Genomic DNA, 23,443 nt, shown 5'->3' with positions numbered 1-23,443 from the left:
TAACATTTAGAACATGGTGATAACGCATTACTTTCAGGGGAAATTTCACTGTTGCAGTTAACCTTCACATCTTCAAAACAACTGCATTTCTGACAAGCTACATAGATATCAAAATTTACCCGATGACCGCTCATATTGACACACCATCTTCATACACATTGCTCAAGAGAAATTCAAGGCAACGCCCTTGGAAAGGTAAATTAGTTGAATTTTAACTATGCGTTTGTGCTGACAACCGCCTGCATCATGAACGTAATTGTTCACATACTTGCCTATGTACTACGCATGTTATTGGAGGATTCCACTAGAGGGCACACCAGAGAACTCCAAGCATATAAAATGTCTGGATTTCCATCCACCCATTATCCATAGCCGCTTATCCTGTGCAGGGTTGCGGGCAAGCTGGAGCCTATCCCAGCTGACTATGGGTGAGAGGCAGGGTACACCCTGGACAACTTGCCACATCACAGGGCTGACATATACAGACAAACAACCATTCACACTCATACCTACGGTCAATTTAGCAATTCAAATATTGCTGATTTATTTGCATTCTTTACATTTGTGGAACCTGTCAAGCATTTGTTTGTAAGTAACATTTGTATTTGCAAAACGCACTATTTGATAGCCGTGTTTTATACTTTGCAAAGCACATTGTGTTCGTTTGAGAGGTGTGTTGTATTTGTGAAGTATGGTGTGCATATTTGTGACTCATAGTGCCTTTATAAATCACATTCCGTTTGTTTGCAAATTGTGGGGCACTAAGCAAACAAGTGGAAAAGGGTCATCTGGTCTGGAGAGACCTTCGTACGGAATCTTATGTTTGACAGAAACCCAATGCTGTTCATCACCCTGATGAGAACATCGCCATAGTGAAGCATGGTGGTGGTAGCATTGTGGAGTTAATCTTGGTCTCTTGGTTACTTCCCTGCCTAATTCCCTCCTTATCTGTTCATAAACGTAAATAAACTGTAATTGCATAGAGTAAGAATTTGTCCTGGGTCAGCATTCTTGCTCTTTCAGACTTTTAAGAACTATCAGACAATATATATCCTTTTCACCACTGCAGACTGCTCTTCCAGTTTCCCTACTACAGTGAAACCACTTCTGGAGAACATTACGTAGTGGTGAAAGGGTCAAGATAAGGCGAGCGAAAATTTTAACTTTCCCCATTTTGCTTCCTTTTAAGATTAATTATGCAAGTTCCAAATCCATCATACATCAGTACTTACCAGGCCAAGGAGTGCCAACCCAGCCCCAATGTTGAGCAATGTTGGGATAATATTGAATTTCCCTGCCTGTATAAGCAAAAAAAAAAAAAAAAAAAATACCCCCACCTCAATCAATTTTAAATCATAAGAACAGAGACTGTTTTCACAGACCTGAGGGAAAAAGACTCACATTTCCAAGGACCATAACGTCAAAGCGAATGCCGTAGCCTTTGATTAACGTCCTGATCTCCTGGTCCTCTGTATTTTTGTAATATTTTGCAAACCTGTAATTTTGTCATGGACATCAAAAGTGAACCATAACAGAAGAGACAGTTAATGAGCAATAAATCCCAGAGATACATTCTGTAACACTATCACAGCAAACCTGAAGTTGTATCCTAAGGCAATGTTGTCAGGATCCTTATTATCTAATCTGCGGAATGTGTAGTGAGGGACACACGAATTATCAGACAAGTCCAGATCACAGTCCCAGCGAATCTGCACTCCTATCACTCCCCCCTGTGGATCAAATATAACTGATTAAATGTCTACAATTAATTCATTTATATCCTTCTTTGTTTTAATGATTTATAAATTTGAGTAAGTCAATTTTTACTTTTTTTTTTTTTACATCCGAAAAGATACAGACAAGGTTGAACCGATAGCTGTATGATACAATAGAACTGATGGACTGAACAACATGTACCACCACAGGGAACCCGACCGCAAGCGCAAGGCAATGCATCTCAAAACACTTGACCACCAGACAAGGAAATTTGTATCTTTATTTACATAAAGATAGATGGGTTTTTAATCCAATGCTCATTTTTTATTTGCTTTTTAAAAAATAAATGTGGGATTATTTACCAACACATTGTATGGAAAACTGACAGTTTCATATAAAACTAATTAAAACAGCTTTGTTAGTCCACTAGCTTGTTGGACAGGTGACAGCTGTAACCAGACAACTGTTCAACATATTGAGTTTGAAATATCAAGATTGCAGAACCCTCAGAGCTCATACATTGCATTCGGTCAAGGAAGATGTTTTCTAGTAGATTTTTATCCGACTGGATTTTTCATAGCAGGCAATGTATGCTTTTTTTAAAAAAAAAACTGAAAGATTTCTTACTCTGCACACTCATGTAAGCAATTATTGCACAGCTCAATAGCAATTATGAGCATTTTCCTTAATTTTCAATAATCTAAAACTACCACGGATCGATAAGTTTTTATGTCCATGTGGCAGCAGGGTCATGATCAAGGGCCAGTTTATGAATGGAGAGCGAAGCCGGTGAAGGAGAGTGGCAAAGTGAAAGCACCTGTTGTGAATTATGTGCTGTCTGTGTGTTTGCGTGCAGTGAGGGCGAGCAGATAAAAGGGGGAGAGGAGCAGAAAGTCATCAGCTTCTCCGGGCTGAAGTCACGCCGGTGCATTGATTTGAGCATTAGTTTAAGTCGGCTGAAAAGCATGCTTGTTTTGTTTGAGTGGTAGTTTTGAAATAAAACTCAAAAAGTGAATCTGATCCCGCCTGCCTGTTATTCAGCATCAACAGCAATCGGGGAATTGTTATAGTAATATATAGTAATGATGTAACGTGAAATCGCTGGTTCACTGCTGTCCACCAGGCGCCCAGCAGAGTCACACCATAATAAATGCCATGGTGTTTCTTTGGGGTCAAAGAAAGGAATAAATATGTATTCATAACTGCGATGTGCCTCTCATTATTGGTTTCATTGTCACAAGACAATGCAGCAATTTACTGATGCGAAATACATACATGTTATTTACCGGCTGGGAGGTCCGTATCGTGAAATACCGTGACCGAGGTCTTGAAAGTACTGAGCGAGGCCCTCTGGGCCGAGGTCAGTATTCAAGGCCGAGGTCACGGTATTTCACCATACGGACCGACCTTAAGCTGGTAAATAATATATTTATTTTTTTCTTTACCAAATTCTAACAGAAAACGAGAGCGCCCGAAAGGGAAAACCAAGCCGAGCCGCCATTTTGAATCCTCATTCACAGCTGTAAAGCAAATGGCTTCCTCCTCAGTATACAAGTGCACTTCCATGGCAGGAAAAAAAAACCCTACATTTTGCCGCCTATGTAGTCCCCCATTTATACAAAATTGAGTCATTCAGGATTCAGCCATGTTTTTGCTCGGCGTTAGCAACAGTTACAGGTTTTTAGCTTTCTCCTGAAATGTTTTTTTTTTATTTCTTCTTCCTCAGGGTAGTAAAACTCGCTTTCGCTGTGAACACTGTCATTATCGCTATCCATGATGTAAAATTAATGCTATTCTCCTGAGAAATGCTGGCAAAAATTTATAAGATTTTTGATAATCTTATAAATAAATCTTATAAAAAAGATAAAGGTTGACAAAAATTGCTACTATGTTTGTTGTTGTGAATGAGCGAGTTGCCAGAGGTACATAACCGGGGTCCGTATCGTAGGATACAGACCCAGTCGCCAGCCAATCAGAGCGCAGGATTTGATGGAAACCAGGCCACGAAAAAAATAGGAGGATATTATACGGTGGCACAAAGATACGAAGTTTATCTTAAAGTGGTGAATGTACACATCATGAGTGAGCAAAGCAAATGTGTGATATTTTTCAACACGAGAAGCTTCATATCTTTGCGCAAGCATGTAATGTTCTTAATATTATATAGAAACCGCCACAACCACCCCCCCACGCGTTAATCAGGAGAATTTTAATTTTGAACCAATTTGTCTAGTCAGCGGGAAAACACTGGGAGTGACGTCATCGGAGTGAAATATCGAAAAACAAGTCACTCAGATCTGCGATGCATTTTGTATGAAAAATGCAAGTTTCTCAACATGAGAAGATAAACTTCATATCTTCAAGCTAACGTGTGATGTTCTTTTATTACATCGACACATTCACAAAATACCCAAATTTATCAAACAATTAATCAATTTCCTCATGAGTGACGTACAGAAAGTTATTATACATACAGGACACTTTTTTGATGGAATAAAAATGTGTGTTCTATTCCCTTCTAGCGGGTTTCATTCATTTGGTTCAATAGCATCCAATATTGTTAGCATATCGCTTATCCTACATGTATTAAGTCACTCTACCCAATGGAGAATGAGTGCCGAATATGGTTCACAATATTGCATGGTTGTCAAGGCAACAAGACGTCATATGTCGGAGCCAATGCGAATATCCAATGAGAGTTTTCTGCTGCGTATGCACAGAAGCATTTCTTTGTTCGCCGGGAACATGAACGACGCATTGAACACCCAAAAGGTTACTAAAATTCCATTAGAGATATTTTCCACATATATTTATAAGCAGTGTCGAATCTTTACTATTAGAGCAGGGACTGCGGCTCAGCCAAAACTTAGCCAGACACACCAAAAAAGCAACAGGGCAAAGGATTCAGCAAGGGATTAGCAGCAGGGTGCCAGGTAGCTCTGCTGTGTGTAGTTGTTGATGTTGATTTTAAAAGTAACCAAGTAAATTACATTGGGAAATGAATACTTAAGTCTGAGTGAAAAATACTGTAGCAAGTGTGCATGAAAGAAGAGTCTTGAGACAGAAAGCTTAGTTTCTCAGTCAGTCATTAGCCTATGCTACTTGCTCTCGATAGCACTGGCTTGACCGCTTTATCAACATTCGCTAACTCTAATGATGAACGCTACACTGGCTGGAAGGTGACTTCACCGCTGCGCTGATGGCACCGATTCACGGGCATTAGCCTTTTTTTATGGTATACAAGAGATATTCCATTCAGCTAGCATGATCTTGAACTCGTCTTCGACTTGTTCAGTATCATGCTAGCTGAATGGAATAGCTCTGATACTACTCAACGGCAACCAATATTATTTAAAATGTCACAGTTGTAGTTCTCCATGTCCTGGATATAGTTCATGTGAAAAATACGAGTGGCGTATTTCCCAGTAAAACACTCGTGTCCATATAATATACTACACTACATTACAGAATTTGAATGTTCATATGCTGCTATTATTATTATATTTCAGGTTAATTTTGTGCTCTTGCAAATATTTTGCTTATACACTCATCGGGAGCTCCGCTTTTAGGCACTGCACATATTTTTATTTATACACACACACACACACACACACACACACACACACCCGATTCCAAAAAAGTTGGGACAAAGTACAAATTGTAAATAAAAACAGAATGCAATGATGTGGAAGTTTCAAAATTCCATATTTTATTCAGAATAGAACACAGATGACATATCAAACGTTTAAACTGAGAAAATGTATCATTTAAAGAGAAAAATTAGGTGATTTTAAATTTCATGACAACAACACATTTCAAAAAAGTTGGGACAAGGCCATGTTTACCACTGTGAGACATCCCCTTTTCTCTTTACAACAGTCTGTAAATGTCTGGGGACTGAGGAGACAAGTTGTTCAAGTTTAGGGATAGGAATGTTAACCCATTCTTGTCTAATGTAGGATTCTAGTTGCTCAACTGTCTTAGGTCTTTTTTGTCGTATCTTCCGTTTTATGATGCGCCAAATGTTTTCTATGGGTGAAAGATCTGGACTGCAGGCTGGCCAGTTCAGTACCCAGACCCTTCTTCTACGTAGCCATGATGCTGTAATTGATGCAGTATGTGGTTTGGCATTGTCATGTTGGAAAATGCAAGGTCTTCCCTGAAAGAGACGTCGTCTGGATGGGAACATATGTTGCTCTAGAACCTGGATATACCTTTCAGCATTGATGGTGTTTTACAAGATGTGTAAGCTGCCCGTGCCACACGCACTAATGCAACCCCATACCATCAGAGATGCAGGCTTCTGAACTGAGCGCTGATAACAACTCGGGTCGTCCTTCTCCTCTTTAGTCCGAATGACACGGTGTCCCTTTTTTCCATAAAGAACTTCAAATTTTGATTCGTCTGACCACAGAACAGTTTTCCACTTTGCCACAGTCCATTTTAAATGACCCTTGGCCCAGAGAAGACGTCTGTGCTTCTGGATCATGTTTAGATACGGCTTCTTCTTTGAACTATAGAGTTTTAGTTGGCAACGGCGGATGGCACGGTGAATTGTGTTCACAGATAATGTTCTCTGGAAATATTCCTGAGCCCATTTTGTGATTTCCAATACAGAAGCATGCCTGTATGTGATGCAGTGCCATCTAAGGGCCCGAAGATCACGGGCACCCAGTATGGTTTTCCGGCCTTGAGCCTTACGCACAGAGATTCTTCCAGATTCTCTGAATCTTTTGACGATATTATGCATTGTAGACATGTTCAAACTCTTTGCAATTTTACACTGTTGAACTCCTTTCTGATATTGCTCCACTATTTGTCGGCGCAGAATTAGGGGGATTGGCGATCCTCTTCCCATCTTTACTTCTGAGAGCCGCTGCCACTCCAAGATGCTCTTTTTATACCCAGTCATGTTAATGACCTATTGCCAATTGACCTAACGAGTTGCAATTTGGTCCTCCAGCTGTTCCTTTTTTTGTACCTTTAACTTTTCCAGCCTCTTATTGCCCCGTCCCAACTTTTTTGAGATGTGTTGCGGTCATGAAATTTCAAATGAGCCAATATTTGGCATGAAATTTCAAAATGTCTCACTTTCGACATTTGATATGTTGTCTATGTTCTACTGTGAATACAATATCAGTTTTTGAGATTTGTAAATTATTGCATTTCGTTTTTATTTACAATTTGTACTTTGTCCCAACTTTTTTGGAATCGGGGTTGTACACACACACATTTTATATTATATAAACCTTTACTAAAACCTGTCATTGTATAACTCCTGTATGAAGAGGTTGGTGGTTTTTTTTTTTTTTTTTAAGAATTCAGTGTGGTTTTAATAGTTTTTTTTTTTAAACCTTTAAACCTCAAAGACTTTCTATTGGTTTCTCATGTGATATTGAGTAAAAATAAATAGCCTGTATTAGTTCTTCAAACCTGAACTGCCATGGTCTGGAAATCTTCACTGGCTTCAGATACGATGTCTCCGAGTCTAAAAATTGGACAGTCTGGATCCGTTTTACGGTTAAACACACACTGTGACAAGTAGGTGCTGTTTACATGGGGCAGTATGTTTCGTCTGTGTAAAATTAAAAAAATATATATTTTTAAATAAATAAGCCAGCATATTTGCTGAGAATTTGAAGTCAAATGATAGAATATTTTTAATGTTGACGTATTGTATTGCATATAATGTGTCAACTTACTTGTTGAAATTGAATTTGGGGTATCGAATGCTGTTCTTTATGAGGACAGTGAAGTTTTCTGCTTCTGCTAGCATTGGAGGTCTATGAAAGGGACCAAAAAAGGAGAGTATTTCAAGAATGTTACTGTAACCTCTTCTAATGCTGGACAACAGTGATTTGAAATCCAGGAAATCTGTTAACATTCACAAACATTCAAGTCTACTGTCTCTATGGAAATTGTGAACTCAGTCTAATCAAGAAATGAGGCATTATATCCAAAAGTAGATATCCCTCCGGGGAGGGCGCTCCACAGGATGACATTTTGCTGTTACCAGGAAATGAATGACAAAGACAGATGTGTCAAAGCTTGTAGCTGTTTGTGTTGTAATGCTTCATCTGGATCCTTGATAAAGAGCTCCTGAGCCCAAACTCCAAGAAAATAAACATGAGAACAGTCCATCATGTTAGCTATACTTCAACATATAGTTGAAGTCTACCTGCTTTAGCGTAGAACACTTGCATCTTGATGCATTGTTTTCCAACAAGAGCAAGTCACATTAGGTATTACTGAGCTTCAGTAGAGCTGCCATGTGATGACCATGGATTTGACGGTACAAAGAGATGCAGGGTAAGATGTTAGGAGAAAGCTACTCAGACGAAGAAAAAAGGATGATGAAATAGGGTTTTATTCACCAGGCATACGCATGCACACATTCACACCTAGAGGCAATTTAGTGTAACCAATCCAACTATATGCATGTATTTGGACAATGGGAGGAAACTGGAGAACCCAGAGGAAACCCATGGTGAGAACATGCAAAAAAAAAAAAAACCCAGACACGGACGCAAGCTCAGGACTAGACCTAGAGCTGTAAACGGGCAATGTTACCTGCTGCACCACTGTCCCGCTCCATATTATTTTATCTAAGTAAATACATTACAGTGGAGTACCTTGAATTCACTGGGTCTCTAAAAGCATAAGTGAAACATAGTGAAGAACAAAATATGCTGTATTGAAGAATTAAAAACAGAAAGCAAGGAAAATACTAGAAAAGCACTCCAAGAGCACAGACCTCCACCAAGAATCCTTTAAAAAAAAAAAAAAATCCGGGATCCAGAAGGTGATCCGGATCACAGCCAAAATTTAATGGATTGTTACTTGTGCCCAGTCACGCCTCTGGAAAAATTTTCAGAGCAATCCGTTTATAACTTTTTCCGTAATGTTGCTAACAGACAAACCAACAAACAAACCAACCAACGCTACCGAAAACATAACCTCCTTGGCGGAGGTAATAAAAACACTCAGATTAAAAAGATAGCAGTTCATTAAAATGCAGTTATATTATGGTATTTGAATTAGGTAATCATCAGATTCAGGGTTTTCTAATAATACAGGTTTTCTTTCTTTAAGAATTAGACAATACCAATAAGAAGTCAGTCATGCTCCATTTTGGTAATATCATAAAATATGTGGTCTCACACTTTTTATGGCATTTTGGGATCAGGTTCTCCTTGTCGAGAAATATATGAAGAAGTCACAACACTTTTAAAAAAAAAATTGCAGCAAATGATGTGTGATCTGGATATTCAAACAGTTATGTTTCTCATACAAAGTATTCAATTTGATAACCTTATTGTATGTAAGAAAAAGCAATAAACTGTGATACACAATATATTTGACGTATTGAAAAGTTGATCAAGATAAAGTATATTTCAGTAGGAACTTACTTTGGAGGATTGTTGTTTTTCTCCAGAGGACACCAGGCGAACACCTCACACGTCATCTCTGACTCTGAAAAGTTCACGCACTTGCCTGTCTGTACACCTTAAAAGTCATTAAAAAAAAAAAAGATCAGTGTATAAGCTGCAACAATACACCTTTAACTGAAAGTAATAGTGCTTTACAATAATGCTACAACACAAATTGTCTTAATATCTGATGTACACTGATCAACCATAAAGGCCCGGTCCCACTGCACTTACGGATGCAAAGAGGATGTAAAACGTAAAAAAATCTTTGCCATCCGTTGGAAAATGCTATGCATCCGTTGTGTACTCATTGCATACGTGCTTCATACGCTCTATCCATCGAGCATCCGTCCACTGTGATTTCATCCGCGCAAAAAGTTTTGAGCTGCACAAAACTTTTAGAACGGATGAACTTTCCGCCGTGTACAATGTAAATCCGCGACATATACGAGTGTGGCAGCGGGGGCGTGGTCAAGCGCCGGTCTGTGACAGGAGGGCGGAGTTGGGGAAGGTAAGTGGCAGAATCGCTTCACCTGAGTGTGATTAATCTATGTTTTGTGTGTTCTCCCCAGTAAACCGGGCTATTTAAGGAGGGAGAGCGAGAGCAGAGGAGCGCTACAACCCGAGCACCGGAATGTGTGTGTGTGTGTGTGTGTGACTGAGAGAGAAAACCGCTTCCGCTGAAAAGTGCGAATAAAAGAGTTTTGCGAACTCAGTCTCTGTCCTGCCGCCCTCTGTGCTCCACCCACATCCAGCGAACATTTACAGTGGTGCCGAAACCCGGGATCGTGGAGCACCTGTCCTGCAGCCCCATGGAATCCTCCCCGTTCGCGGACTTGATCCACGCCCTCGCCACGGCTCAGCAGAGCCAGCACCAGGCACTCGTCACGCTCCGGAAGGAGCAGGAGCAGCGCTTCGAAGCCCTGGTGCTGGCTCAACAGGAAGACCGAGAGGCGTTCCGGCGCCTCCTCGCGTCGGCGGGGTCCACCAGCGCACCGGCCGCGGGCCCGTCTCCCATCACCTTGACTAAGATGGGCCCGCAGGACGACCCCGAGGCATTCATCGCGTTGTTCGAACAGGTCGCCGAAGCCTCGGGGTGGCCGATGGAGCAGCGCGCGGCGCGCCTCCTCCCCCTCCTGACGGGAGAGGCGCAGTTAGCCGCACTACAGCTCCCCGCCGACCACCGGCTGGCCTACGCCGACCTTCGCCGGGCTGTCCTCCAGCGCGTGGGGCGCACGCCGGAGCAGCAGCGCCAGCGCTTCCGCGCGCTGCGAATGGAGGAAGTCGGCAGCCCATTCGCGTTCGGCCAGCAGCTCCGGGACGCCTGCTGGCGGTGGCTGAGGGCCGAAGATCGCGACGCCGAGGGGATCATCGACCAGGTGGCGCTGGAACAATTCATCGCCCGCCTACCCGCCGGAACCGCGGAGTGGGTCCAGTGCCACCGCCCGGCGTCGCTGGATCAGGCCGTAGGACTGGCGGAGGATCATCTGGCGGCTGTCCCGGCGGCAGGACAACGGCTGTCATCTTCTTCTCTCTCCTCTTCTCTCTCTCTCTCTCTCTTTCCCCTCCTCCCGTGTCCCGTCCTCGCCCCATTCCCCCACCACGGAGGCGGGGGCCGGCTCCACCCCAGCCGGCCCGCCGCACCCGTGGTGCCCTCCCGTTTCTCCCTTCTGTGTCTGTCTCTCCCCCCCCTCAGGTGAGTGACCCTCAAACCACAGCTGCAGAGGGGAGGCCCGGGCCGGTTTGCTGGCGCTGCGGGGAACCGGGCCACCTGCAGCAACAGTGTGTCGCGATGGAGGTGGGGGCGGTGGTGCGGATCCCCGACGCGCCAGAGGCTGCCCTCGATCAGGCCGGAGCATATCGCATACCGGTAAGTGTACAAGGGGCGACATATCAGGCGTTGGTGGATTCGGGTTGCAACCAGACCTCGATCCGCCAAAGCCTGGTGCAAGACGAGGCATTGGGGGGGAGCACAAGGGGTGAAGGTGTTGTGTGTGCACGGGGATGTTCACTGCTACCCGTTGGTGTCAGTCCACATATATTTCAGAGGGGACAAATCCATAGTAAAGGCGGCGGTTAATCCTCGCCTTACCCACTCTTTGATCTTGGGGACTGATTGGCCGGGATTCCGGGGGTTGATGGCACACCTAGTAAAGAGTGGGTCCTGCCGGTTAGCGGGTGGGGGTCCCGGTGTCGTTTTGGCTGGAGCTGCGGTCGCAGAGCCGTCTACGTCATCTCCGCGACAGAGTGAGGAGCCCCCGGCCCCTCCTCTTTCTATTGGGGAATCCCTCGCGGATTTCCCACTGGAACAATCGCGAGACGAAACTCTGCGACACGCGTTTGACCAAGTGAGAGTAATCGATGGTCAAACGCTCCAGCCGAACGCCACCCCGACCTTCCCCTATTTTTCCATTTTAAAGGATAGGTTGTACCGAGTGACGCAGGACACTCAGACGAAGGAGCGTGTCACCCAGTTGTTAATTCCAAAGAGCCGCCGGGAATTGGTATTCCAGGCGGCTCACTTTAATCCCATGGCGGGACACCTCGGGCAGGATAAAACACTCGCCCGGATAATGGCCCGGTTCTATTGGCCGGGGATTCGCGGCGACGTCCGTAAGTGGTGTACGGCGTGCCGCGAATGCCAGTTAGTTAATCCCGCGGCCATTCCAAAAGCGCCTTTGCGCCCCCTACCATTAATCGAGACCCCGTTTGAAAGAATTGGGATGGATCTCGTCGGGCCATTAGATCGGTCAACACGAGGGTACCGCTTTATATTGGTTCTGGTGGACTATGCAACGCGATACCCGGAAGCGGTGCCTCTTCGCAATATCTCCGCACGTAGTATTGCAGAGGCCCTCTTCCACGTCATCTCCCGGGTCGGAATCCCGAAAGAGATTCTGACTGACCAAGGCACCTCGTTTATGTCACGAACACTGGCCGAACTGTATGGGCTACTGGGTATTAAGCCGATCCGCACCAGCGTGTATCACCCACAGACGGACGGTTTAGTCGAACGGTTCAACCGCACCCTCAAGAATATTATCAAAAAATTCGTAAGTGAGGACGCACGTAACTGGGATAAGTGGCTCGAACCCTTGTTGTTTGCAGTGCGAGAGGTCCCCCAAGCCTCCACGGGGTTCTCCCCGTTTGAATTATTATATGGGCGTAAGCCGCGCGGCATCTTAGATGTACTGCGGGAAAATTGGGAGGAGGGACCTTCGCAGAGCAAAAATGAAATTCAATACGTTATGGATCTGCGCGCAAAACTCCACACACTCACCCACTTAACTCAGGAGAATTTGCGGCAGGCCCAGGAACGGCAAACCCGCCTGTACAACAAGGGCACGCGCCTTAGAGAGTTCACTCCGGGAGATAAGGTACTCGTCCTGCTGCCCACGTCGAGCTCCAAATTAATCGCCAAGTGGCAAGGGCCCTTCGAGGTCACACGGCGAGTCGGGGACGTCGACTATGAGGTTAGGCGAACGGACAGGGAGGGGGCGCTACAGATCTACCACCTCAATCTGCTGAAGCTCTGGAACGAGGAGGTCCCCGTGGCGTTGGTGTCGGTAGTTCCGGAGAAGGCGGAGCTGGGGCCGGAGGTCCAAAAAAGGTCATTGGCATCTCGCACCTCTCCGGTCCCCTGTGGAGACCACCTCTCCCCGACCCAACTCACGGAGGTCGCCCAGTTGCAGGCCGAGTTTTCGGATGTGTTCTCGCCCCTGCCCGGTCGCACCAATCTCATAGAACACCACATAGAGACGCCCCCGGGGGTGGTAGTGCGTAGCCGTCCTTATAGATTACCCGAACACAAAAAAAAGGTGGTTCGGGAAGAACTTCAGGCCATGCTCGAAATGGGCATTGTCGAGGAGTCCCACAGTGACTGGAGCAGCCCGGTGGTCTTGGTTCCCAAGGCCGACGGCTCGGTCCGGTTCTGTGTGGACTACAGAAAAGTCAACGCGGTGTCTAAATTTGACGCGTACCCAATGCCTCGTATTGATGAGCTGCTCGATCGACTAGGCACGGCTCGCTTTTACTCGACACTGGATTTGACGAAGGGATATTGGCAGATCCCCTTGACTCCATTATCCCGGGAAAAAACGGCCTTTTCCACACCGTTCGGCTTACACCAGTTCGTCACACTTCCATTTGGGCTGTTTGGGGCGCCCGCTACGTTTCAGCGGCTGATGGACCGGGTCCTCCGGCCCCACGCCACCTATGCGGCCGCTTACTTGGATGACATCATCATTTATAGTAATGACTGGCAGCGGCACCTGCAACACCTGAGGGCCGTCCTTAGGTCGCTGAGGCGGGCGGGGCTCACTGCCAACCCGAAGAAGTGTGCGATTGGGCGGGTGGAAGTACGGTATCTGGGCTTCCACTTGGGTAACGGGCAGGTGCGTCCCCAAATTAATAAGACCGCAGCAATTGCGGCCTGCCCGAGGCCCAAGACCAAAAAGGGGGTGAGACAGTTCCTGGGGCTGGCTGGCTATTATCGTAGGTTTATACCTAATTATTCGGACGTCACCAGCCCGCTGACTGACCTCACTAAAAAGGGGGCGCCAGATCCGGTCCAGTGGACGGAGCAGTGCCAGCGGGCTTTCTCTGAGGTAAAGGCTGCACTGTGTGGGGGGCCACTGTTACACTCCCCTGACTTCTCTCTCCCTTTTTTGTTACAGACGGATGCGTCGGACAGAGGGCTGGGGGCCGTTTTGTCCCAGCAGGTGGGGGGAGAGGATCGCCCAGTATTATACATCAGCCGGAAGCTGTCGGTGCGTGAGGGGCGCTACAGCACTATCGAAAAAGAGTGTCTGGCGATCAAGTGGGCGGTCCTCGCCCTCCGTTACTACCTGCTGGGGCGCTCTTTCACCCTCTGTTCGGACCACGCGCCCCTCCAGTGGCTCCACCGCATGAAGGATGCCAACGCGCAGATCACCCGTTGGTATCTAGCGCTCCAACCTTTCAACTTCAAGGTGGTCCACAGGCCGGGGGCGCAGATGGTCGTTGCGGACTTCCTCTCCCGTCAAGGGGGGGGGGGGGGGAGTCGGCTGCGGGCCGGACGGGCGCCCGGCCTGAGTCGGGCGGTGGGGGTATGTGGCAGCGGGGGCGTGGTCAAGCGCCGGTCTGTGACAGGAGGGCGGAGTTGGGGAAGGTAAGTGGCAGAATCGCTTCACCTGAGTGTGATTAATCTATGTTTTGTGTGTTCTCCCCAGTAAACCGGGCTATTTAAGGAGGGAGAGCGAGAGCAGAGGAGCGCTACAACCCGAGCACCGGAATGTGTGTGTGTGTGACTGAGAGAGAAAACCGCTTCCGCTGAAAAGTGCGAATAAAAGAGTTTTGCGAACTCAGTCTCTGTCCTGCCGCCCTCTGTGCTCCACCCACATCCAGCGAACATTTACAACGAGCAACAAACGTTCTATGTCCGTTATCATCCGTTAAACGTCTGCTGTATCCTCTCTGCATCCTCTGGGCATCCTCGCAACTCACATCCGCTGCAGCTGAAAATGGAAAGAGGGAGGAAAGATAAGGTACATGAAACGTCTATTCATCGTTAGTAGCACGGAAATAGAAAGGATGTAAGCGTATGCATCTCGTATATAAAGTATTCAAAACGGACAAAGCGTTTATATCTGGGATGTATCTTGTATATTTAGGATGTCTGGAGTATGTCTAGAGTATGTAGAAGGACACCTAGCGGACAATCGATATTTTGTATAAAAAGGGGGAGTAGCCTTCTTCAAAAACGAGATGTAGTAGAGATGTATCGATGTAGCCGCCAGCACGTCTTTCCGCTTTATGCTGACGGCGTGCGTGCTGCATCCCTTTATATCCGCGGAGCAGACGCAATTCATACCCCCCGCATGCGCAGTGAACGGTCTGCATCCGATATACATCCGCGCAACATCCCCATTGTTTCCGTTAGGCGTACATGATGCATCCCCTTCATCCGCTATGCATCCGCTCTTTCTGCTATGCGTCCGCTTCTCAGTTATCACCGGTAACCCCTTCGGAGCTGTCATCCACTTCCATCCGCTTTCTTCCGCTAGGCTTCCTATGAACATGCGTTTAACATCCCCGCTATATACTACCCATGTCCGTTCTTTTCCGTTCTGTTTTCGCAAATTTTCGCCAATTTTGTCCATTTCTGGAGCGGATGAAAACGGATAGAGCCACCCCCGAAATTTTGCTCGTCCGCTGTGTCCTTTTTGCATACGTTTTGTGTCCATTGGCCAGTGGGACCGGGCCTTAACATTATGACCACTGACAGGTGAAGTGAACAACAACATTGATTATGTCATTACAGTGGCACCTGTCAAGGGGTGGGATATATCAGGCAGTAAGAGAACAGTCAGTTCTTGAAGTTGATGTGTTGGAAGCAGGAAAAAAAATGGGAAAGTGTAAGGATACGAGTGACTTTGACAAGGGCCAAATTGTGACTGCTAGATGACTGGGTCTGAGCATCTTCAAAATGGCACATCTTGTGGGGTGTTCCCGGTATGCAGTGGTTATTACCTATCAAAAGTGATCCAAGGAAGGACAGCCGGTGACCCGGCGACAGAGTCACAGCTGGCCAAGGCTCACTGATTCACATGGGGCACGAAGGCTTGCCCATATGGTACAATCCCACAGAAGAGCTACTGTAGCGTAAACTGCTGAAAAAGTTAATGCGGACACCTTTCGGTTTTAGGCGCCATGTGGGTATCCTATACATGTTGCAGTCGCAGAACCATGGGTACATACTTATCCTTATGTCCCATTTCATTTTTCCAGACCACCAGGGCAGATTTATTTGACTCTACCTTTTGGAGTGAGTCACTAAAGTGAAAGAATCAGTATCTGCAACTGGCATGCAGTGAGTTCAGAAAGTACTGTTTGGGTTTGTTCATTCGGACCTGGAAATTTCCAGCAGTTTACTGCATGCAGTGTTGGGCTGCATGATCAGGCTATGCATCCAGGCAAACTATGCAATCATTTCATTGAACAGACATAACTGACTAGTTACTGAACAGATTCAAGAATTTCAGCTTTAATGATGGCCTAAAAATGTATCTAAATATCACCAGAATGTCCAGTTAATGTTTCAGACAGGAGAAGATGATCTACAGTAGTGCCTGTGTAGCAGCAGGTGGCAGAGTTTTTACCACGCATCATGAAATGGACCAGGCATTCGATCAGCTGTAGTAAAATATCCAACTTCAGTTTCACTAAGGCAGCTTTAATATCAGCCTGCAGTGCATTACCAACTGATGATCTGCATTACTTTCTGATCGTCAGAAAGCTCCAGACTGACAGGCTATCACCAGTCTTCTCCAGGGTGGGCTCTTGTTTAGAGAATGGTGTGTTTTCACGTTTTAAGTGATTGTAGGCTTTTAACCCCTTCAAAATCCTGCACTTCACTGCACTGCACTCAACAGCTGTTTTTAGACTCAAGCCCAAAGCCAACTCCCCTTCATTCCAACACACTCTTTCCATCCAGAAGCTCAGCAACTTACTTTTTGTGTCTAAAGCCCGGCACACACGAGCGATTTTCCGTCACTTGGTCGTGCAACTTTTTGACCCAAGCAAAAAATTGCTTCATGTGCAGATATTTGCAATGGCGATTTATTGTTGCTTGCAATAGATCGCAGGTATCAAACATGCTTGATATTCTGCAATTAAAAATAAATAAATAAATAAAATTGCCAGTCGCCGAGTTGATGCAGAGATATCGCCACGTGTGAGACTTTGCAGTAACAAAGCAATCACCTCCAAAGGCTAAGCCAATCCCCACCCACGAAGTAGTCATGTGATTTCCACATGACTTGCATCCCCCTCCCCAAATCTCCCACTGGTTGCAGACAACGCGCACACGCAGCTACCCGAGAGGGGAAACTTGCTAAACGAACAGCTGATCACACCAAGGTGCTCGCTGACCGCCGATATTTATTAGTTTGGTCCTGCGTTTCCGTTCCTTCGCAACATAACGTCTTTTCTTCTCGCTTTCCGTTACTGTAGTCGGTCCTTCACGTTTCATTCGCGTGCACACATCCTCCATTTTCTTCTCCTGTTTCAAATTTGTATCCTACAATGCCTTGTGCAAACGGGGAAAGCCCGCCACGTGATGCATGACGTAGTATCTTGAATTGGGTCACGGTGAAACAGGAAAAAAAAAAATCGTTGGAGAATTTAGGGCCATGTGGCCCTAAATTCTCCAACGATTTTTTTTAATTGTTCCATTTAAAATAAATAAATAAATAAATAAATAAAATACAAAAAAAAAACTAATAAAATTGGAATTCTGTGAATCAAATTCAGTAGCTTTCAGTTCACTAAACAAATATAATTGGGTGTCAGGGAAAATTCTTTTTATGACCTACACTTGAAAAATCTGAAATGCAGTCTACAACCCCGATTCCAAAAAAGTTGGGACAAAGTACAAATTGTAAATAAAAACGGAATGCAATAATTTACAAATCTGAAAAACTGATATTGTATTCACAATAGAACATAGACAACATATCAAATGTCGAAAGTGAGACATTTTGAAATTTCATGCCAAATATTGGCTCATTTGAAATTTCATGACAGCAACACATCTCAAAAAAGTTGGGACAGGGGCAATAAGAGGCTGGGAAAGTTAAAGGTACAAAAAAGGAACAGCTGGAGGAGCAAACTGCAACTCATTAGGTCAATTGGCAATAGGTCATTAACATGACTGGGTATAAAAAGAGCATCTTGGAGTGGCAGCGGCTCTCAGAAGTAAAGATGGGAAGAGGATCACCAATCTCCCTAATTCTGCGCCGACAAATAGTGGAGCAATATCAGAAAGGAGTTCAACAGTGTAAAATTGCAAAGGAGTTTGAACATATCATCATTTACAGTGCATATCATCATCAAAAAATTCAGAGAATCTGGAAGAATCTCTGTGCGCAAGGGTCAAGGCCGGAAAACCATACTGGGTGCCCGTGATCTTCGGGCCCTTAGACGGCACTGCATCACATACAGGCATGCTTCTGTATTGGAAATCACAAAATGGGCTCAGGAATATTTCCAGAGAACATTATCTGTGAACACAATCCACCGTGCCATCCGCCATTGGCAGCTAAAACTCTATAGTTCAAAGAAGAAGCCATATCTAAACATGATCCAGAAGCGCAGACGTCTTCTCTGGGCCAAGGCTCATTTAAAATGGACTGTGGCAAAGTGGAAAACTGTTCTGTGGTCAGACGAATCAAAATTTTAAAGTTCTTTATGGAAATCAGGGACGCCGTGTCATTCGGACTAAAGAGGAGAAGGACGACCCAAGTTGTTATCAGCGCTCAGTTCAGAAGCCTGCATCTCTGATGGTATGGGGTTGCATTAGTGCGTGTGGCATGGGCAGCTTACACATCTGGAAAGACACCATCAATGCTGAAAGGTATATCCAGGTTCGAGAGCAACATATGCTCCCATCCAGACGACGTCTCTTTCAGGGAAGACCTTGCATTTTCCAACATGACAATGCCAAACCACATACTGCATCAATTACAGCATCATGGCTGCGTAGAAGAAGGGTCCGGGTACTGAACTGGCCAGCCTGCAGTCCAGATCTTTCACCCATAGAAAACATTTGGCGCATCATAAAACGGAAGATACGACAAAAAAGACCTAAGACAGTTGAGCAACTAGAATCCTACATTAGACAAGAATGGGTTAACATTCCTATCCCTAAACTTGAGCAACTTGTCTCCTCAGTCCCCAGACGTTTACAGACTGTTGTAAAGAGAAAAGGGGATGTCTCACAGTGGTAAACATGGCCTTGTCCCAACTTTTTTTTGAGATGTGTTGTCATGAAATTTAAAAATCACCTAATTTTTCTCTTTAAATGATACATTTTCTCAGTTTAAACATTTGATATACATGTCATCTATGTTCTATTCTGAATAAAATATGGAATTTTGAAACTTCGACATCATTGCATTCCATTTTTATTGACAATTTGTACTTTGTCCCAACTTTTTTGGAATCGGGGTTGTACCTTTCAGCGGTATTTATCATCTCATCTCATTATCTCTAGCCGCTTTATCCTGTTCTACAGGGTTGCAGGCAAGCTGGAGCCTATCCCAGCTGACTACGGGCGAAAGGCGGGGTACACCCTGGACAAGTCGCCAGGTCATCACAGGGCTGACACATAGACACAGACAACCATTCACACTCACATTCACACCTACGGTCAATTTAGAGTCACCAGTTAACCTAACCTGCATGTCTTTGGACTGTGGGGGAAACCGAAGCACCCGGAGGAAACCCATGCGGACACGGGGAGAACATGCAAACTCCGCACAGAAAGGCCCTCGCCGGCCACGGGGCTCGAACCCGGACCTTCTTGCTGTGAGGCGACAGCGCTAACCACTACACCACCGTGCCACCCCGGTATTTATCAAATTTGATAAATCAAGTTATGTCCTGGTGGTCATTGAAAGTGCAGTTATGGCCCTCTCACTGTTCATTTACACAGGGGCCAGAGTTTGTTAGCCTGAAATAACCACCAGCCAAGTTACCAAGATGGCTGCTAAATGAGACTTGCCTATAAGGATTTTGAGGAAAGGCTCTAAAAGTGCTGGGTCACAGAAGTTCTGGTCTCAAATAATTAGGGATTAGATCATTGTCCATCATCCAACTCTAAGAAGCCTTGGCAGAACAGCTTGCATTTCTGCCTTTAATTTAGGCAACTTCAATTCTTTGCTTTGAAACAGCAAACAAAAATTCACAAGAAAATCATGAAGTTATTTACAACTACTCTGCATCTGCAGTACGCATGCTGCTTTGGCAGTGCAGATATGCAGGGAAGCTTGTGTCATGTAGCAGAGACGTTTTATAAGTTTACCACATGATAATGGTCATGCGAGAGGAGGAGGGGGAAGAAGAAGGAAGAAGGATTTTCTAAGAAATCTCCCTGTACTCAAAACCAGACCTTACCGTTTCGTCGACTGTCATGAAATCCTCTCTTACAATCTCGATCAGAGACGCATGATGTTTCAGGTCCAGGATTCTACAAGAAACAATATGTCGAATGATTTCATTTCACAAAGTCTACAGGTCAAGTTTAATAAGACTACATCTTGAAATGTTTAAAACGTGACTTTCTAACTAGTATGCAATGAAGGGATATTTAACAGTTATTCCACGAAATTGAGTGGTACATGAGTTGATGGCTGAAGAGGTGCATAGCACCGAGTTAGCTAAAAGCCATGTACGATGAGACTGAGTGGAACAACTTTTATTCAATCCACATTCACTGAATTTTGAGAGACATTTATTTTTTGCAAGTTTGATAAAAACTTTATCCAAATCATCTGAAAAAAATAATTTCTGCTTAGTGGACACATGATAAATTACATACATGCGTAGTAAAACATTCTTGGGTCATTGCTTTCTTGTGTACAACTCCTGCAATTTTTCCTGTTTTTTTCAAGTCCTTTACGAAGGCATCAAGAACATCATTTGCTTCTGAAAATGCTGGGTCAGCAACTATTGTCAAGGCTTTGTTATTAGGCGGACTTCTTAAAAACCTATTGATGGCTGCACAAATTGACTTGTGGTTTTTTTTGTAGAAAGTGCCGTCTTGCCGAGGTATACAATAGCTTTAGACGTTTATTTACTTCTTCCTTGGACATTTCAGTTATGTAATTTTCAAACTTCCTTGAGCTTTTGAACCACTCAAAAAAACCCCGATATATTCTTACCATCAAATATTTTCATTCCATATTTTGTTGCTTTTTTTTTGTAGTTTTTGGGATTTTGAGTAGAGTTTTTATTTCGTTCTGGGTTAGTTCAGCAACATGCGCTGCCATTTTGTTTTTCTCTACTCATGGTATAGGAGCTAATAGCCTAGTAGTAGAATAGCCGATCAGAGCGCGCGATTGCTCATATCCAGTGAATGTGGATAGAATAACTACTAATATCCAAGCATACACACACACACACACACACACACAGTTCCAGTCAAAAGTTCTGACACAGCTTCTAACTCAATGTTTTTTTTTCTTTATTTTTATTAATTTAAAGATGCTTCATGTCTTCAAGTAATGATGGATGTCATCCCTTTACTTAGTTGAGCAGTTCTTGAAATAATATGGATTACTACAGTTATGGAATAGGGCTATTTACTGTATTTTTATTTACTATTTAGGTCTCAAACACATTAAGTCAGAAATTGCACTAATTAACTTTTGACGAGGCACAGCTGTTAATTGAAAAGCATTCCAGGTGACTACCTCATGAAGCTGTTTAAGATAATGCCAATAGCGTACAAAGCGTCATCAAGGTAAACACTGGCTACTTTGAAAAATCAAAAATATGAACTATATTAACACTTTTTTCACCACATACAGCAGTGCTTGAAAGTTTGTGAACCCTTTAGAATGTTCTATATTTCTGCATAAATATGACCTAAAACATCATCAGATTTTTAAAAGTCCTAAAAGTAGATAAAGAGAACCCAGTTAAACAAATGAGACAAAATTATTATACTGGGTAATTTATTTACTGAGGAAAATGATCCAATATTACATATCTGTGAGTGGCAAAAGTATGTGAACCTCTAGGATTAGCAGCTAATTTGAAGGTGAAATTAGAGTCAGGTGTTTTCAATCAATGGGATGACAATCAGGTGTGAGTGGGCACCCTGTTTTATTTAAAGAACAAGGATCTAGCAAAGTCTGATCTTCACAACACGTTTGTGGAAGTGCATAATGGCACGAACAAAGGAGATTTCTGAGGATCTCAGAAAAAGGTGTTGATGCTCATCAGGCTGGAAAAGGTTACAAAACTATCTCTAAAAGAGTTTGGACTCCACTAATCCACAGTCAGACAGATTGTGTACAAATGGAGGAAATTCAAGACCATTGTTACCCTCCCAAGGAGGGGTTGACCAACAAAGATCACTCCAAAAGCAAGGCGTGTAATAGTCGGCAAGGTCACAAAGGACCCCAGGGTAACTTCTAAGCAACCGAAGGCCTCTCTCACATTAGCCAATGTTCATGAGTCCACCATCAGGAAAACACAACAATGGTGTGCATGGCAGGGTTGCAAGGAGAAAGCCACTGCTTTCCAAAAAGAACATTGCTGCTCGTCTGCAGTTTGCTAAAGATCACGTGGACAAGCCAGAAGGCTATTGGAAAAATGTTTTGTGGACGGGTGAGACCAAAATAGAACTTTTTGGTTTAAATGAGAAGCGTTATGTTTGGAGAAAGGAAAACACTACATTCCAGCATAAGAACCTTATCCCATCTGTGAAACATGGTGGTGGTAGGATCATGGTTTGAGCCTGTTTTGCTACATCTGTGCCAGGACGGCTTGCCATCATTGATGGAACAATGAATTCTGAATTATACCAGCGAATTCTAAAGGAAACTGTCAGGACATCTGTCCATGAACTGAATCTCAAGAGAAGGTGGGTCATGCAGCAAGACAATGACCTGAAGCACACAAGTTGTTCTACCAAAGAATGGTTAAAGAAGAATAAAGTTAATGTTTTGGAATGGCCAAGTCAAAGTCCTGACCTTAATCCAATCAAAATGTTGTGGAAGGACCTGAAGCGAGCAGTTCATGTGAAGAAACCCACCAACATCCCATAGTTGAAGCTGTTCTGTACGGAGAAACGGGCTAAAATTCCTCCAAGCCGGTGTGCAGGACTGATCAACAGTTACCGGAAACATTTAGCTGCAGTTATTGCTGCACAAGGGGGTCACACCAGATACTGAAAGCAAAGGTTCACATACTTTTGCCACTCACATATGTAATACTGGATCATTTTCCTCAATAAATAAATGATCAAGTATAATATTTTTCATCTCATTTGTTTAACTGGGTTCTCTTTATCTACTTTTAGGACTTGTGTGAAAATCTGTTGTTGTTTTCGGTCAGATTTACGCAGAAATATAGAAAATTCTAAAGGGTTCACAAACTTTCAAGCACCACTGTAATTCCATACTGTAGAAGTTCTGTTTATTTCATAGCTTTGTGGTCTTCAGTATTGTTCGACAATGTAGAAAATCGTCAAAATACAGAAAAACCTATGAATGAGTAGGGGTGTCCAAACTTTTGACTGGTACTATAGATTTTTCCATCGAAAATAATTTGCTCATTGTGAAAGCTATTTAGAATGGTGTAAAATCATTGTGAGAGATGAGCATGAGATCAGCCTCTACCCACAAAGTCTCACTTCTTGGTTGAAAAGAAATGAGGAGATAAGCCAAGTCAAACAGCGTGCACAGTATAGACTGCTTTCTGCTCAACCTTTGCTAAATCAAGACAAGAAGCGTACAGCGCGGTGACAT

The 23,443-nt window shown here is 44.2% G+C and overlaps 2 protein-coding genes across 4 annotated transcripts in view; one reads left to right on the top strand and one right to left on the bottom strand.

Annotated features, from left to right (window-relative positions):
• Window positions 1-23,443, bottom strand: part of p2rx4a (purinergic receptor P2X, ligand-gated ion channel, 4a) — a 40,510-nt gene that overhangs the window by 5,591 nt on the left and 11,476 nt on the right. For both annotated transcript variants that reach the window (XM_060935642.1, XM_060935641.1), the window contains exons 4-10: window positions 20,082-20,154; window positions 9,126-9,222; window positions 7,419-7,499; window positions 7,150-7,291; window positions 1,597-1,730; window positions 1,402-1,495; window positions 1,233-1,298 (exon numbers count right to left, since the gene is read on the bottom strand). In XM_060935642.1, coding sequence (XP_060791625.1) covers window positions 1,233-1,298; window positions 1,402-1,495; window positions 1,597-1,730; window positions 7,150-7,291; window positions 7,419-7,499; window positions 9,126-9,222; window positions 20,082-20,154 — 687 coding nt within the window. The remainder of the gene's footprint in view (window positions 1-1,232; window positions 1,299-1,401; window positions 1,496-1,596; window positions 1,731-7,149; window positions 7,292-7,418; window positions 7,500-9,125; window positions 9,223-20,081; window positions 20,155-23,443) is intronic.
• LOC132895265 (zinc finger protein 18-like) lies at window positions 9,887-14,395 on the top strand. 2 transcript variants are annotated; one of them, XM_060935643.1, is made up of 2 exons: window positions 9,887-11,016; window positions 14,357-14,395. In XM_060935643.1, the coding sequence occupies exon 1, from the start codon at window positions 9,959-9,961 to the stop codon at window positions 10,844-10,846; it is 888 nt and encodes a 295-aa protein (XP_060791626.1). In that variant the 5' UTR covers window positions 9,887-9,958; the 3' UTR covers window positions 10,847-11,016; window positions 14,357-14,395. The 2 variants fall into 2 exon arrangements, with proteins under 2 accessions (XP_060791626.1, XP_060791627.1); XM_060935644.1 differs by lacking the exon at window positions 14,357-14,395 and adding an exon at window positions 13,823-14,035.

Source organism: Neoarius graeffei, chromosome 12, assembly GCF_027579695.1.
Source record: "Neoarius graeffei isolate fNeoGra1 chromosome 12, fNeoGra1.pri, whole genome shotgun sequence".
NCBI classification, from domain to species: Eukaryota; Metazoa; Chordata; class Actinopteri; order Siluriformes; family Ariidae; genus Neoarius; species Neoarius graeffei.
Note: the sequence above shows the minus strand (reverse complement) of the source record. Positions and strands in the feature narration are given on the sequence as shown.